The sequence below is a fragment of the Natator depressus genome, chromosome 2, assembly GCF_965152275.1.
Source record: "Natator depressus isolate rNatDep1 chromosome 2, rNatDep2.hap1, whole genome shotgun sequence".
Classification (NCBI taxonomy): domain Eukaryota; kingdom Metazoa; phylum Chordata; order Testudines; family Cheloniidae; genus Natator; species Natator depressus.
In genome coordinates, this window is record NC_134235.1 from 152,408,830 (window position 1) to 152,425,896 (window position 17,067).

At 42.9% G+C, this 17,067-nt stretch overlaps 1 protein-coding gene across 3 annotated transcripts in view; it reads right to left on the reverse strand.

The window, feature by feature from the left end:
* The window catches only part of TGFBR1 (transforming growth factor beta receptor 1), a 71,225-nt gene that overhangs the window by 23,865 nt on the left and 30,293 nt on the right, over positions 1-17,067 (reverse strand). For all 3 annotated transcript variants that reach the window (XM_074945140.1, XM_074945141.1, XM_074945142.1), the window contains exon 5: positions 9,057-9,224. In XM_074945140.1, coding sequence (XP_074801241.1) covers positions 9,057-9,224 — 168 coding nt within the window. The remainder of the gene's footprint in view (positions 1-9,056; positions 9,225-17,067) is intronic.

Below are 17,067 nucleotides of genomic sequence, written 5' to 3' on the forward strand. Positions count from 1 at the left end.
TAGGATGGTGTTTTCAGGAAGATCACTGATGGATTGTAGTTTCCTTAGGAAGTCAGTGGTGTCTTGAAGATAGCCGGAAGTGCTGGTAGCGTAGGGCCTGAGCAGGGAGTCTACATAGCCAGACAATCCTGCTGTCAGGGTGCCAATGCCTGAGATGATGGGGCGTCCAGGATTTCCAGGTTTATGGATCTTGGGTAGCAGATAGAATACCCCTGGTCGGGGTTCTAGGGGTGTGTCTGTGCGGATTTGTTCTTGTGCTTTTCCAGAGAGTTTCTTGAGCAAATGCTGTAGTTTCTTTTAGTAACCCTCAGTGGGATCAGAGGGTAATGGCTTGTAGAAAGTGGTGTTAGAGAGCTGCTTAGTAGCCTCTTGTTCATATTCCGACCTATTCATGATGACGACAGCACCTCCTTTGTCAGCCTTTTTGATTATGATGTCAGAGTTGTTTCTGAGGCTCTGGATGGCATTGTGTTCAGCACGGCTGAGGTTATGGGGCAAGTGATGCTGCTTTTCCACAATTTCAGCCTGTGTACATTGGCAGAAGCACTATGTAGAAGTCCAGTCTGTTGTTTCGACCTTCAGGAGGAGTCCACCCAGAATCCTTCTTTTTGTAGTCTTGGTAGGAAGGTCTCTGTGGGTTAGTATGTTGTTCAGAGGTGTGTTGGAAATATTCCTTGAGTCAGAGATGCCGAAAATAGGATTCTAGGTCACCACGGAACTGTATCATGTTCATTGGGGTAGAGGGGCAGAAGGAGAGGCCCCGAGATAGGACAGATAGTAATGTGATATATGCCATCATGTGCCAGCAATGCCCCTCTGCCATGTACATTGGCCAAACTGGACAGTCTGTACGTAAAAGAATAAATTGACACAAATCAGATGTCAAGAATTATAACATTCAAAAACCAGTCGGAGAACACTTCAATCTTTCTGGTCACTTGATTACAGACCTAAAAGTGGCAATTCTTCAACAAAAAAAACTTCAAAAACAGACTCCAACAAGAGACTGTTCAATTGGAATTAATTTGCAAACTGGATACAATTAACTTAGGCTTGAATAAAGACTGGGAGTGGATGTGTCATTACACAAAGTAAAACTATTTCCCCAGGTTTATTCCCTCCCCCCCACGTTCTTGTCAACTGCTGGAAATGGCCCACCTTGATCATCACTACAAAAGTCCTCCCCTCCCGCCCCCGCTGGTAATAGCTTACCTTACCTGATCACTCTTGTTACAGTCTGTATGGTAACACCCATTGTTTCATGTTCTCTGTGTATATAAAATCTCCCCACTGTATTTTCTACTACATTCATCCGATGAAGTGAGCTGTAGCTCACGAAAGCTTATGCTCAAATAAATTAGTCAGTCTCTTAGGTGCCATAAGTACTCCTTTTGGATAAATAGCTTGAGTTTAAACTGACTCAGGGTCTTCTTTCTGATTCAACAAATGGACAAAGTTTGTCTCAGGAGGAGGGGAAGGAATCCTTGTGAAAAAATTGGAAGGACTGACACTGACCCAAGCTCTCGATGGAGTTCAGGGGGTGAGGGCGCAGGGATGATCACTAGTAAGCTATTTTATCGTGTGTATACGATTGTTGGGTTTTTGTGGGGGGTTTTTGGGGTCGGGGGAGAAAGTTTCTCTGCAAAGCTTTTATGTGGAATAAATGTGTGCTTAGAAAGTGCTGGGTGGTAATAACAGCTGTTCATAGCTTTTGAAGAGAAAACAGAGCGCAGATGCTAGCACACTGTCTGGCTTATGGGGATATCACAGTGTATGCAGGAAACTGAGCAGCTGAGAAAAAGCTCTGGGTCAAGAGGGAGAGTGGCCTGGGTCTCTATTCAAGAGGTGACAGCTGATTAGCTGGGAGCCTAGAGTGGGTGCTGTTGGTGGACCACAGAGGGGAAATACAGGTACACTTGCCCTGAACAGTGATGGGGGGAGAGGGGGTCCTGCTATTGAAGCTTTCAGCTCTCCCACTCTCCCTCCCACTGTTATTACAACTGGGAAAGCTGTCTTATGTGATAAGTAGAAGAGAGAGAGCACAAGGCTAAGGGCTCAAAGGGTGGTCCCATAAATCCTGCTAATACTAAATTAATGTCCCAGGAAAGAAGAGATTCCTGTTAGTGAGTAAACCCTTATGAGGCCTTTTAAAAATGTTCTTACCATGGGATGGGAGACCATTGAACATGCCTGGAGAGGAGGGTGAATGCAAGAGATGGCTGTCAGGTGAGATTAAAACATAACAAAAACCCTCCAGCCTTATTTTAACACATCTTGGACCTGCACTTTAACTGGAGACTGATGGGTGCAAGTAGAACATTTTTTCCACTTAGCCATTAAAGTGGTTCTACTTTTGTCTCTTGCTGCTAGTGAGGACATGTGAACACACTCTCCAGTGCAGTTAGCCACTCATCATCCACATTGAGTTGGAGACTGAAGATCAGGGTGCATAACAGTCATGATTCAGAGATTGTCCTAGAGCAACAATAAAGTAATGGAGGTTGTAGTGATAGGGTTAGAAGATCAAAGAATGAATCATAGAATCATAGAATATCAGGGTTGGAAGGGACCCCAGAAGGTCATCTAGTCCAACCCCCTGCTCAAAGCAGGACCAATTCCCAGTTAAATCATCCCAGCCAGGGCTTTGTCAAGCCTGACCTTAAAAACCTCTAAGGAAGGAGATTCTACCACCTCCCTAGGTAACGCATTCCAGTGTTTCACCACCCTCTTAGTGAAAAAGTTTTTCCTAATATCCAATCTAAACCTCCCCCATTGCAACTTGAGACCATTACTCCTCGTTCTGTCATCTGCTACCATTGAGAACAGTCTAGAGCCATCCTCTTTGGAACCCCCTTTCAGGTAGTTGAAAGCAGCTATCAAATCCCCCCTCATTCTTCTCTTCTGCAGACTAAACAATCCCAGCTCCCTCAGCCTCTCTTCATAAGTCATGTGCTCTAGACCCCTAATCATTTTTGTTGCCCTTCGCTGGACTCTCTCCAATTTATCCACATCCTTCTTGTAATGGGGGGCCCAAAACTGGACACAGTACTCCAGATGAGGCCTCACCAGTGTTGAATAGAGGGGAACGATCACATCCCTCGATCTGCTTGCTATGCCCCTACTTATACATCCCAAAATGCCATTGGCCTTCTTGGCAACAAGGGCACACTGTTGACTCATATCCAGCTTCTCGTCCACTGTCACCCCTAGGTCCTTTTCCGCAGAACTGCTGCCTAGCCATTCGGTCCCTAGTCTGTAGCAGTGCATTGGATTCTTCCATCCTAAGTGCAGGACCCTGCACTTATCCTTATTGAACCTCATCAGATTTCTTTTGGCCCAATCCTCCAAGTAATGCCTTGGCCATCCCAGGGCTATTAATCATTCCAGTCAGTTTTGTTTCAACTTTCTGATCACACTAATAATCATACAGTATCTCTAGATCACAGGGAAACAGGAATACATGTGTTACTGGTCCTGGGTTCTGGCTGGCCCTGGAGCAGAAGTGACATTTTGTTTTCTTGGTTGCAAACAGATCTATGTTGGGGAACCCCTATTTGTTGAATATCTGCACTACTTTGTTTTTCAGAACCATTTAGGATTTTCAACTAAGTATCTGCTGAGGCGATCCACCAACATGTTCCGCGCGTCAAGTGACATGAAGCTTTGATAGTGATGTTGTTCCAAATGCAGAAGTTCCAAACTTTACCACCTCTGGGCACAAGGGGTTTGATCTTGCTCCCTCTTCTTTGTCAAAGGTAACAGTCATCTGTGATCACCTGGACAGTAAGGCTTTTGAGAGATGGAAGAAATACTTTGCAGGCACAAAATACAGCTCTCAGCTCCAAGATGTATACAAAAGCTGATCCTTAGCTGGCCTATAGACCCTGAGTTTGTACCTATCCAGGTGTGCTCTCCAACCCAGCATGGAGGCATGTGAGGGAAATGGAAAGGAGAACAGTACTCCCCTGCATATCCACTACCTTGACGATCAAACTGTAAGCAGCATGTCCAAAAGATGCTTCACTGATACAAACTTCAACCAGCTTTGCATCCACTACAGGTGACATCTGGCATAAGTGGAGGATGCCATGTTTCCTAGCAATCCCAGCTAAGACCTTACTTTTGTTCCTGGGAAAGCCTGTAGATCGATCCATAGGGTTAGGATGGACTGAAACATTTCCTGAGGGCAAGTAGGCTGTTGCAGTCAGAGTTGTGAATGGCTCCAATGAACTCAATTCTTTGTACAGGGGATTGTATCATTTTTCCTGTTTATTTTAGGCCCAGCTGTGCAAATGGCAACTGTTTCTGATGGATGCTGTCCATTATTTGTTGGACAGACCAAATGCAAATTAACCAACTGTCCAGACATGGGAATATGTGAGTATGGAGTCATTTGAAGTGAGCTGCAACCACTGTCCTATACTTTGTAAAAACTCTTGGGCTGATGAGAGGCTAAATGGAAACACTGTATATTGCTAATGGTAGTCCCCTACTAGAAATCTTAAATAGCTATCCACCCAAGCCACAAAGTATGTGAAAGTAGTCATTCTGCAGACTTAGATCAGTGTGCCAGTTATTTGGATCTCGGGATGCGAGAGAGACAAGGGACATCAGCTTTCTGAATTTTAGCTTGTGAGCACCTCTGTCCCTTCTACTCTTCTGCCTGTGGTACATAACAGTCTAGTCTCATGTACGGCATAATATTTTGGTCTAATTTTGGTTGTTGTGTTTAGCATGAAGGTGCTGAGTGGCCTGTGATATTCAGGAAGAGGTTAGACTAGATGATCTGGTGGTCCCTTCTGGCCTTAAATTCTATGATTATGATCCTGGATGGTGTTCAATTTTCTTGGTTGCAGGGTAGTCCTCAGATCCCTCCCCCCACCACCAGTCCCCTTTTGGGTATAAAAAAAATATCATGAGTAGAAACCCCTTCCCATGTGCTGTAAAGCAATCTCCTCTACTGCTCTGAGAGCTAGAATACGCTGTACCTCTTAAAGCAGTACCAACTCATGAGAACGGTCCTTGAATAAGAAAGGGGAAGGTGGGTAAGGCAGGGCAAGGACTGATATTGGATTGTGTATCCCAGTACCACAGACTGTCTGGAACCATCAATCAATGGTTATGGAGTTCCAGACACTGAGGTACAGCAGGTTCCCCAAAGAAGGGGACAGTCACATTCTGGGGTGCGATCCAGACCAGTGAAGACTTGCCACCTCTTGGATTTACAAGTGCCTCACAATCCCTGGCCCCTGTGGCTCTCCACCTGGGATGGCCACAGCCAGCAACACGCATGGACTCTAAATACTGGGCAGCCCTGGTCCAATGCTTTGGATCCTGAAACCTGCCTGCAACACCACAGATTTCTCTTGGCTTCCACCAGCCTTGGTTAACAACTGGTATGGTGACTCCACACACTCCTCAGCCCAGTTTTCCCACAAACTGAAAAGTCCAGCCCCGCCCTGGAACAATCAGAGGGCTATTAAAGTTCATTGCCCTTTTAAAGGGGTCAATATTCAACAGTTTGTTACTTGAACTGGAGCTACCAAACAGTTCAGTTTAAACACAGCATTGGATTGGTTTAGATTAAAAATAAAACAAAAGGTAGGATTTTAAGTCCATTCAAGTAGACTAACATAGAAATGGTTACCAACAAATAAAAGTTAAAACATGGATCTACATCTAAAACTTTACCTAGCAAGTCCATTTAAGATGGCCTTTTTCACCCCCAGTCTTCCAGCAGGATGGTGACTGATCTGCTCCTCGATCAGGATCTCTCCCAGAGGCGCAAAGATGCTGGGGCCTTTATCTTCTTAGGTCAAAGAGATAAAGGGGCAGAAAACCTTAAGTTCATAGTTCAGTGAACCTGTGAAGTGGATTCTTCTGAAGGTTAACCCTCAAAGTAAAGTTTATCCATGAGGAAGGCAACACGGAGTCTGGTGATGAACAAGGCTCCATGCTCTCTTTCTTCCCACACTTGTGTTTACTCAATTGCAAATTGTTCCGTTTCCTGCCATCTCCTCCCACAGCTGTCTTGTGAACCCTATTTACTACTATATGTAATTGATGTAAACACAGTCCTTTGTTTAGGAGAGATCTGTTTAACAACTTTTGCCAAGGGCTGTCTGCTTCTGAACATGTGCTACCACCACAAGGGGGGAAGGGGGATTCATAACTGCATATACATTTTGCTACATACATTTCCTTATGATATTGACTAGCAAGTTATTAGTTTTCAGAATGATAACTCGGCATATTTTGTACAAATATTACTGCAATACTGTGCAGGGTATGAATTCAGAAGTGATTTCAAATCAGACAGATAGGGAAGATCAAAATGACTAGGGTTCTGCTCTTGATAAAGCAGTCAAATTGGCTGCCTTGATGTTGGAGGAATCTAATGGGTAAAGCTTATTGATACAGAAGCCTATGACTTTCTTAGTAGAGACTTATCCTGCTTTCAAGGAATCAGCCTGTCTAGGCTGGAAGCTGGGCTGTCAATTATATTGTTGAGGCCTATGCTGCCTCCTTTAGGGGCTGGGGCATACACTCTTAGCCCTGATCTACGCTTGGGGGGGGGGGGGGGGAAATCGATCTAAGTTACGCAACTTCAGCTACATGAATAACGTAGTTGAAGTCAACGTACTTAGATCGACTTACCGTGGTGTCTTCACTGCAGTGAGTCGACTACTGCCGTTCCCCCGTCGACTCTGCCTGCGCCTCTCGCAGAGCTGGAGTACAGAAGTCGACGGGAGAGCACTTGGGGATCCATTTATTGCGTCTAGACTAGATGCGATAAATTGATCCCCGCTGGATCGATCGCTGCCCACCAATCCAGCAGGTAGTGAAGACATACCCTTAGTAACCCTAATGTTGCTCTCAATTCTTTAAGGAGTGTAAAGCCTCATCAATCTTCTTGCTGAAGAAGCTGCACCCATCAGAGGGTGGGCCCCTCAGTGGTTTGGACTTCCCTCTGTATGTGTGGAGACAAAGACCTCTGCACGGTGAAAATTGCCATGGATCTGAAGGTTATAGCTGCTGCATTGAGAGCTGACTGCAGTGATGTCCTGGCTACTAGCAGGCCTTCAGTAACAATAGATTTAAACTCCTCCTCCATACCCTGTTCAGTAAAGCCCAGTTAATAAAGTCATATTTCAATAATAGAGTCCATTAGTTAGTGATTCTCATTTGGAGGCTAGATGCAGAATAAGTCTTCCTTCCAAAGGAATCAGTCCTCTTTGGCTCCTAGTCTTTTTGTAATTTGTAATGTCCCTGCTTCAACCTCTTGTTTTCTGCTCCCACCATCACAGTACCTGAAGCAGGGTGACTAAAGGAACTGCTCAACCCCTGAGATGGCATCTGGTAGCAACAGTCCACTTTCTTTGAAGTCTGTACTGGAGAAGCTTGGCATGGTCCAGCAATCCTTCACTGATGGGTAAAACTACTCACTCAGGTCCAGTTGTGTGTAATACAATCAATAGTCTAAGGTTTCCTTGGGCAACTTCTGCAGGAAAAATATTCCTCTGGTAAGGCTGATGTGGTGCCAGTAGGTGTACCTGGAGCCCTTACATTTGAAGGTTTCAGAGCTATGATTGGCTTTGCCAGTACTGAGGCCACTGTCTGAGTGGCCTGCATAGGAAAGTCTGATGCCAACATGCAGAGCAAGTCTGACTCCCATAATTGCTGGAGGAGTTGACGGTACCCAGTGGTTTCTGTGCTGGGGTCATTTTTACCTGAAGAGTAGATTATACAGTAGGTACTTGCTTCATCAGTACCTATGCCAATAAGCCAATATAGATAGTACTGACAAACAATGCTGTGGTGGTCTTCAAGTTAGCTTGGTACCAAACAGCTTCTGAGATACCATTTCAGCTGAGGTACAATGTGGAGTCCCCAATAGGTGCGTGAGGAATCCTTTCTAGGTCTTGAACTACCCTTGAGCTCTGAAGAGCTGGATGTCTTGGGGCCCTTAATGACTGGCCCAAGGACAAAAGACCAGTGCCTCTTCTCCCTCTATCAGAGGTTGAGGGCTTCAGTGAAGGAGCAGCCAAGTAGAAATAGCTGCCAGAAAACTTCTAGAGGCAATGTACTTCACTTATCTGCCCAAGAAAGGCTTGGATTGGAGGTCAAGCATATATTCCTCCTCATGAGTAACCCCTGAGACAGGAGTCTCTCGATTTTGAAGTCTTCTTACAGAAAGACATGAAAACTGCACATTTGTCCATAATATGGTCATCACCTAGGCAGATGAGGCATCTAGTATGCTCATCATTAACAGGCAGAACTCCTTACAAGTCAGAGAGAGTTCTTAAAGCCCAAGGACTTATGCATGACTATTTGGTAACAAGTATCATTCCAGGAACAAAAGTAAAAAAAAATTATCTGAAAGGAGAACAAAGGAAACACTATAAAAGCCAAGGCTAACTACATATTAACTCACTATTTACACAAGAAAGGCTGCTGATATGCTCACTGTCTTTTGCTTTGAGGCATCACTGGGACTTGCAACCATGTGTTGTGAGAACAAACAGAGGGAGGTAGACAGCTGTCCCAACAGGTACTACTGACCAAAAGCCTCTAGCTCGGGTGCACAGGGTGTACATGCACTTACAGTGGAATATATAGACATATAAGCAATCTAAGAAGAACTGGGATACCACACAAGGGTCTTTTAGATTTTTTTTTTTTAAACCCACTCAAACAGCGTTCTATTAAGCTAATCAATTTTTGTTGCCAACAGAGAATACATGATCTGCAGATTAATTTACCACAATTGTAAGAAATTGTCCACCTTTGCAGATGGATATACCTGCACAGCTGGTGTAAGAGGATATACACATTCAGCTTAATCCCATTGCCAAATATAACTACACGTTTGTATAGAACAATTCAAACGATACCATATCAAGCAGGAGACAAACTCAAATACGGACAAGGTCTTAAATTGCTAGATCTTTCCCATAATTCTCTTGATAATTTTCACTATGGAAATAGGCCTTCAAATGCCCCATTTCCTTTTAGGATCATAAGGTCATATACGAGACCAAACACAAAGTTACCTTGTGTGCCGACAATCTCCATGTGAAGATGTGCAAGTCCACTGGCAGTGGACAAAGCTAGCTTTATCATTCCTTCCACAGTAACGGTATACCTGTTTAGGTAATCAAAGAGTGATCCATGCTCATGATAATCTGACACCAACCAGAGCTGAGTCCATGTACCATTGTCTGCAAAATAAGATATTAGATGTAAATAAAGTTGCCCAGCAAACCAAATGGTTTTTTTTAAATGTACCAACTATAAAGTTGGAGTTACATTTTATAATGAGCTCCATGCAATCAGGTCATTGTGTTTTCTATTTTTATTCCAAAAGTGCCTGAAGGCCTCCTACAAGTGTTGGAGCCCACTGTGCTAGACACTGAACAAACAGCATAGAAGACAGTCCCTAACCCAAACAGTTTACAATCTAAAAGACAAGACAAATAGATATAGGCAAACAAAAAAGAAACTTGCCAGAAGTACAGTACAATTTTTTCCTCTGTTTTTCCCCTTTGTACAACACCCCTTCCCTACCTTGCCAACTTCCCCTGCGCCCAGCTACTAGTCAAACTTCTTCAGCCCTTGCTCAACCCAGCTGTCCTCCTTCCAGCCGTAAGCAACTGTCAGCCTCATTTTGGGAGACAAATCTCCAAATTATCAACAACAAGCAAAGATCTGCTTTCTTGGCTGCTTCCTTTGCCTGCAACGAGGGCACACGTGTACTAGTCTGATTCTCATCTCAGGGGAGGCAGGTGGTTCACATGGCCCAAGTCTGCCATTATATACCAATTAGTCTTCTCCTTCCCCACCCACTCCAGACAGTACCACCAGTGCAAGTAACGAGATTCTGGATTCTACTGACCACTGAGTCCATTCTCAAGTTGAGATCTCCAGAAGAGGAAAAAAACCCAGAAAAATAAACAGTAAAATATGAGTGGAAGGGAGCTGGGAGGGGTGGGGTGGAAAAAAATATAGGCCATTCCATTCTTACAATTAATGTTCCACATTCCTGGGACTTCTCTCCCCTATTCTAGAAGAGGGAAGGGTTTCAAAACAATGAAGGGACAACAACATGTATTAGTATCAAAGAATTAAGAAATGACATTCCCTTTTCTGAGAAAGCAGAAGCACACAGAAGTTAAAAACACAGAACTTGGAATCAAGCAACCTGCTTGTTTTCTTATCACTGCCACTGGCTTGCTGCATGACTGTGGGCTAGACAGTTCTACACGATGGAGCTAATGCACACTCACTTTTCTCAGACTTAAAGATGACATGCACTAGGAACGTGCAAATTTGCCTCAGATTTAAATCAGTGGACAAATACCAGGAACCTCAAAAATTAAAAAATAAAAACCACAGAAGATACTGTATGAAGGGAATTCAGAATGTGAAACTTGAAAAATTCCAGTGAAAGACTGAAGATTCCTCTTTTGACCCAGAAAGCAGAGATGTGTCAGTTGCAAGACTTTGTTTTTAAACCAGACAAAGCAATCCTGCCATTGAGTAGGCTTCCCTAATGTATTTAAAACAAAACAAAAAAGCTCTTTGACTAGTGGGAGTTGTTCAGACAACTTTATCCTTATTGTAAAACAAACCCCTTTCTCTCCTTAAAAAAAAACCCTACCATTCCTCAACATATTCCTATTATGGCAACCATACTCCACACTACCTTTTGAGTATACATTTTTCATGCTAAGGACTCTGTACATGACACAGGAAGGAAAGGCAAGAAAAGGAAGGTCTTTATTCTTTCAGACATGCTAATGAACAGGACCTTGAAAGGATTAAGCTTCCAAAGAACAAAACTGAAATCTCAAGGAAAGGTGGTAAAGTCTACAAGATTCTTAGAATCCTCTGAATATTAAGGGAGGCTAGAGGCTTTTGGCTTTCTGTGAGATTTTAAAAGTAGAAAATCTTCAAATAGAGAAAAAAAAGGAAAGAGCTGTATCTGCCTTAAACCACCAATTTCTGCTAGCGGAAAATAGCGAAGTCAGATCTTGCTGTATTCATGCCAGTACCAATGCCAACAAAGCTCTTGGTCTATGGCACCAGGGACAGTTAAAGGTCTAGTCTTAACTGAAAAGTCATACAAATGTTTGGTAGAAAAAAGAGATTAGAAATAATCAGACACCCTGACCCTTCAAAAGATGGCCAGAAAAGCTTCCACCAGTTCTCTAGTCCTCCACTAAAAACAGAAGACCATACTCTTGGTATGTCTATTATCTCTAAACCACAGGGGGAAAAATTGCTGTAGACAAAAACTTTTGTCCGGTCTTTTACACATCATAAAGAAACAACTACTTCCTGTTGCAGGTTACCTTTAAAAATCTTCAAGGTCTCTTGTCTATGTTAATTCCCTCTTGCTTAGTCTGCTCTTGAGTTGTCTTGATCAGGCACGCAAGTAAACCTCAACACTATATGAAGTGCTGCTGCTTTTTTCTTCACTGGATAAGTATCATATGTGGTTTCTTTGTCTGGGTCAGCAAGGTGAATAGTAATGACTGGTACTGAACCAGTTTCAAGGTAAACATTAGGAATTTGTTGTGTGTACATAGGTCTACTTGACGCTGATTCAAGAGATGTTGGCATGGTTGATGGTGCCCCGAGGGGGGTGTAGAAATTCAAAACTAAGTAATGAACTAATGAGTTAATTTAGGGTCGAAAATACTTCCCTTTACTTAAATTTAATTCCATTGCTTCCCTAATTAAACTCCGTACACTGCATTAAACAACACTCCTCTCTCCTTCATGATAAGATGACAATGTATCTCCCATTTCAATTCTTTTAATCTTTCCTCATAAACTGATCCCTTATATTTGTGTTGGTCTTTACCCAATGCCCCACATTTTAACGTCTTTCTAGTTTGGAGATGCCCAGAAGTGTCTAAGAATAATTTCATCAACGGTGTAAAACTCATGCTGCACTTCAATAGTGTCTTCCATCCAAGGATCTCAGAACATTGCACAAAAATTAGATGAATTTTAGTCTTGATTCCCCTACAAGATAGTATCTTCCTCATTTTACACAAATGGAGAAACTGTGGGACAATCCTGCAGAATTAGAGGGTTCAATGAGAAATAAGGGTGCTCAACATCTTGCAATACTGGGCACTTTGTGACTTGCTGAAAGTCACTAACTTTGCAGAAACAGAACAGAACCCAGGTCTCCCAACTCCCAGTTCTAGGTTTGAGTCAGAGGTGCTCACCCTTTGCACAGAGACGAATCACCACTTTCTTGGTCCCTAGCCTTTGCATAGCTGTCCACCCCTACCTCCCACCCCCACAAGCACCAACCTAATAAATAATCTCACTTGGGGTTCTTGTTCACCACACTTTTAAAAATCATTAATGTACAACTCAAGATGTTTCAGCACACCACAAGGAAATGCATACCTTAAAAACCCAATCTCCTCAATCTAGCATCAAAAAACGGTAAAATGAAAGGTGCGGAGTAGAAAACTACAATCAGAAAGTTATAAGACTTCACCAGATCCATTTATAGGATTGTCTAATTTGTTGCCTGAAAGTTTTAACATATTTTCACCTCCATACCAAAAAAGGTTGTCCTAAATGAAGCTGAGCATCAATTAACCATTCTTACAGCAGTCAGAGTTCCCATTGTTTACCACGTACATAAGCACTGTCTCTGGTTAAAACTGGTTAAAGGACTGAATTATATCCAAACCAACATGAATTGGTGCACATGATAGGAAGTAACATCTGAGCTTCAATAAGGCACAATACCATCTATGACATTTTCAGCTTATATTTTTTTGTCAGACTGGACCCCTCTAAAAGAAATCTTGACTTTTTGTATAGCTGTTTTGGTGGAACACCCAGTCTCCATAAGCTTTTTCTGAAATTCTTTCATACCTGAATATGAAATGATTATTTACCCTGTGCAGTAACTGTAGTTCTTAGAGGTATGTCCCCTTACAGATTTTCGTTCTAGGTGCGCTTGCTTCCCCTGTGCCTTTGATCAGAGATTTCACACAGAACCATCCCTTTGGCCCATGCATGCGTCTTACTTAGTCTTGTGTGCCACATGGTTATATAGCGCACGTGGCAAGCAGCCCTCAGTTCCTTCTCTATTGCGAAGCTTCATAGCAGAGAACTCTGAAGTGGATTGGAACAAGGTTGGGTTGTGGAGCACCCACAGAGGGACACATCTTGCAGAACCACAGTTACTGCACAGGGTGAGTAAATAGAGATTACTTACTATAACTGGAGGTTCTTAGAGATGTGTGGTCCCTATGTAGGTACGCATGGGTACAATGCACCTGTGTCTGGAAATTCTTCCAAGCAGTGTCTGTTGACCTACACATGCACAGGTGTAAGGGATAGTACATGCTCATGCGCCTCTCCAATTCCTCCTCTTACCGCAATGCAATATGGTCCAAAGCAGAGGGGAAGAAGAGTTGGTAGTGGTATACAGATAGGGACCATCCCATCTCAAAGAACCTCGAATAACCTCTATTTCTTTGAGTGTATTCCACACATAGGTGACTTGCAAGCAGTGTTCAGTCTGGAGGAGGGTGTGAGAAATAGCTCAGTGGTTTGAGCATTGGCCTGCTAAACCCAGGGCTGAGAGTTCAATCCTTGAGGGGGCCATTTAGGGCTCTGGGGCAAAAATTGGGGATTGGTCCTGCTTTGAGCAGGGGGCTGGACTAGATGACCTCCTGAGGTCCCTTCCAACCCTGATATTCTATGATTCTATGGTCCTGTGCTACCATACTCTTTTTATACTAACTAAAATGATATAGAGCTACGGCCATAGAAATGGAACAAGCAGCAGTATTGAGAAGGCTGCAGAGATATTCTGGTGAGCGGCTGGCCTTTTGTAATAATTGCCTAGAACTGCTCTGTGTTCTAATTATAAGACACTCAATAAAGAAGTTCAGCTCCGTATAATCTGTTTGGTTGTACTTTGCAATCAGTGCCTGGTAGTTGGCAATTCTAAATTGTAAAGTAGATGCCAAATATGATTTTCTATTCAACAGGTCGAGGTGCTTCTGATCTTTACCATAGAGCGTAGATTTAGTATGGTGCTGCCTTCCACATTTGTTATCCACCTTGACCACCAAGGAGTTAGGAGAGGGATGAGAAAATAAAAAATTTGTGGTTCCAGAACATCAGCCAGGGATGGTGGAGGGTGGCATAACAGCTTCATCTAGGCAGGAAGAAGACATGTTGACTGGTGGAGAGACCTTTTCATCAGCCCAAGCTTCCTGTTCCTCAAAAGGTCTCTTCCTGAGGTTCTGGTCTCCTAGATAGGCAACCTCCATCACCCTCCCTATGTCTGAGATGGGTAGTGCTTGAGGCGCTAGTGAATTGGTGATAGGTCACCCAAGGGTCCGAGTATGGCCAAGTGGGTGGTGCACATGTCGTCGGTGAAGACATCCATGGGTGCTCAGACCAGCAAGATTGTGGACATCTCTCACAAGTCATTTCAATTTCCTCAGAGATCTCTGGAAAAGAGCTTCTACAGAGATGGAGAGGAGAGTCTTGGACAGATATTTGAGAGACCGAGTCAAGATCTTCAGAGTGGATTCTCATGAAGTGGTGGAGCACCGGAAGAACCTTGAGCTAAAACTGTCAGTACTGGACAGGCGTCCAGGGGTCTGTAGGTCATTGGTGCCAAAAGAAGACTGAAGCTGAGCAATGGTGATTCGAGCTTGGACACAGATAGGTCTTGGGGAAAAATGAAACTCCTGTGATACTGAAAGTGTGGTTAGTATCATGTTCATGGCTTGAGCCAAAGTAATGGTAGCTGAGGGAGCTGATGGTACCGTGAGTCTCCGATGCTCTGAGTGGAGTCCAGATGGAGCCCATGCGGTCTTCTTCAGTACTGAGTGAGTAGCAATAGAGCTGTTTGTGATGCCTTGGTCAGTACTGGTGGCCTATCAGAGGCTGACATTTTGAAGTCTTTAGGCTTAACAGTGCCCTGGGTACCTGAGGAACCATCAGCCTCGTGGGTACCAGGTCAGAGTCCAATGAGTGTTGAAGTAGCTGGAGTCATCAGCAACTCTGACTTCTTTGAGGCAGATTCCTACCTGGAGAACTTGGGACATGGCCTATGGAAGTCTAATGAGAGGAGTCTTGGGTTTTCCTCTTAAATGTCCTCGAGGAGTGCAGCTTGGAGACAGTAGAGGTAGCTGACTTATTCGAAGACCAGTATTTGGGGGGGTACCCTGGCTGGGGTCAGAGGCTGGGTGCAGCAAGCTCTTCATCGTGCTGAACCAAAGTTTGATCTCTCTGTTTTTTCTGGCTCTAGATTTTCATGCCAGACCAAAAGCACTTTTTGGAAACTTGAAGATCCCTGAAGTGAGAGATGCACCAGGAGTGACCACCACATACCAGGATTGCCTCCCGATCCGATAGGCAGAACTGGGCATGCCCTTCCAGTAACAAAGCTCTGAGAAGGGGAGAAATTATTTTAAACTACAGCTAGAACTACTACTTCTTAGTAGTTTATTTTAGAGCTATGGGGGCACAGCTGAGGTAGAACTCAACATGGACAACTGCTAAGACTCGGTCTCAAGTGGAGGCAATTTAGAAGGAACTGAAGGCAGTTAGTAAGCACAGCACTATACAACAGTGCGGCGCATGAGTTTCATACATGCTACATGAAATCTCCGATCAGAGGCACAAGCTTATTTCGAAAAAAGAAAGGGTGATTAATGGTTAGATTTATTGACCTTGGACCTATTTTTTACATCACAGAAAATATTTGCAAGGTTATATTTTTTTTATATATATTTCATCATTAGCAGTACATCACCACAAGAAGGTAGAATGATAAGAAGGTTAATCTATGTAATTAGTCATCAAGGAGGTTCAGACCACCTTGGTCTGAAGCACACTAATATTCTCCTTCTACAATTTCTGCGCCCCTCATCCCCCACCACAGGACTTGCATGTGTTCTCGTAGTTAAAACTATTTTAAATTCTCTATTTCTTTTATCCATTAGATGGAAGCTCTCGAAATACTTCTGAATGGTTTGTACTATTATTATGAGAGGTCCCTCACTTGCAATGGTCTCTTTACCCTTCCAAATTTTATGTGAATAACTTTCAGATACGTTTCACAAACTGAATGCAGGTTCTGAAAAACATATTGATGAACTCTAAGCAAACTTCGTACACTTCAGTTTTCCTTAGAGAAACTAATTTGACAGGATATGTTAGGGACATTTTAGTATTTGATATATTTAGCATCGGGCTTTGGACTACTTCTATGACAACTACCCATGGAAAATGCTACATTGATATTGCCTATCAACACAGGAAAAAAAAAAAAAAAAAAATCTATTCCTAAGAAAAAGATAGGAACTGTTTGACTTGGGTGTTTTTGCAAGTCTGAGAAGTTAAATGTTAAAATCTTCTAGTAATACTTTAATAAAAATCTAGTAATGCTTTAATAAAATCTAAATCAGATCTGGATCAGGTCTACACACCTTCTCAAAATAGACAGCTACCCATCCCTTGAAAGCCAAAACTTCCTTGTCAATTTTTAGGGTGTGACTTTTACTTAAGTTACAGGAGCTGACAGTTTAATTACAGACACAGTCATATGACACTAAATAAAGGAAAGGGACAGCAGAGCTCAATTGGGAGTAGCATACGTCTCCAAATGCAACTGTGGTAGTAAAATTGAATTAAAAAAAGGAGTAAATCTTATTTGGGGGAGTAATTGCTTAACTTGTCACAAGATAAGGAGGAGCGGAGGCTAAACAACTTGCTGGGAGTGCAATGAATTGTTGACGCAATCCTGCCTGTTGTACAGATGAGTTTTGAATGTAGCAGAAAGTCAGAGCACAGAAATATGCATATTGACCATATGACAAGTAGATTTACAGAAATGGTTCAGTAACTACGCAAAAACTGAGTTGACTAGACAAGACCATTCAATTTAAATATAATGCTTAATGTCTGTGTGCAAGTTATACATAATGTGCTGCCTAGTTTTGCGATCTCAGTTGATTGATTGTTTTTTGAGGTAAATTACATGACCAGTCATTAAAAAGT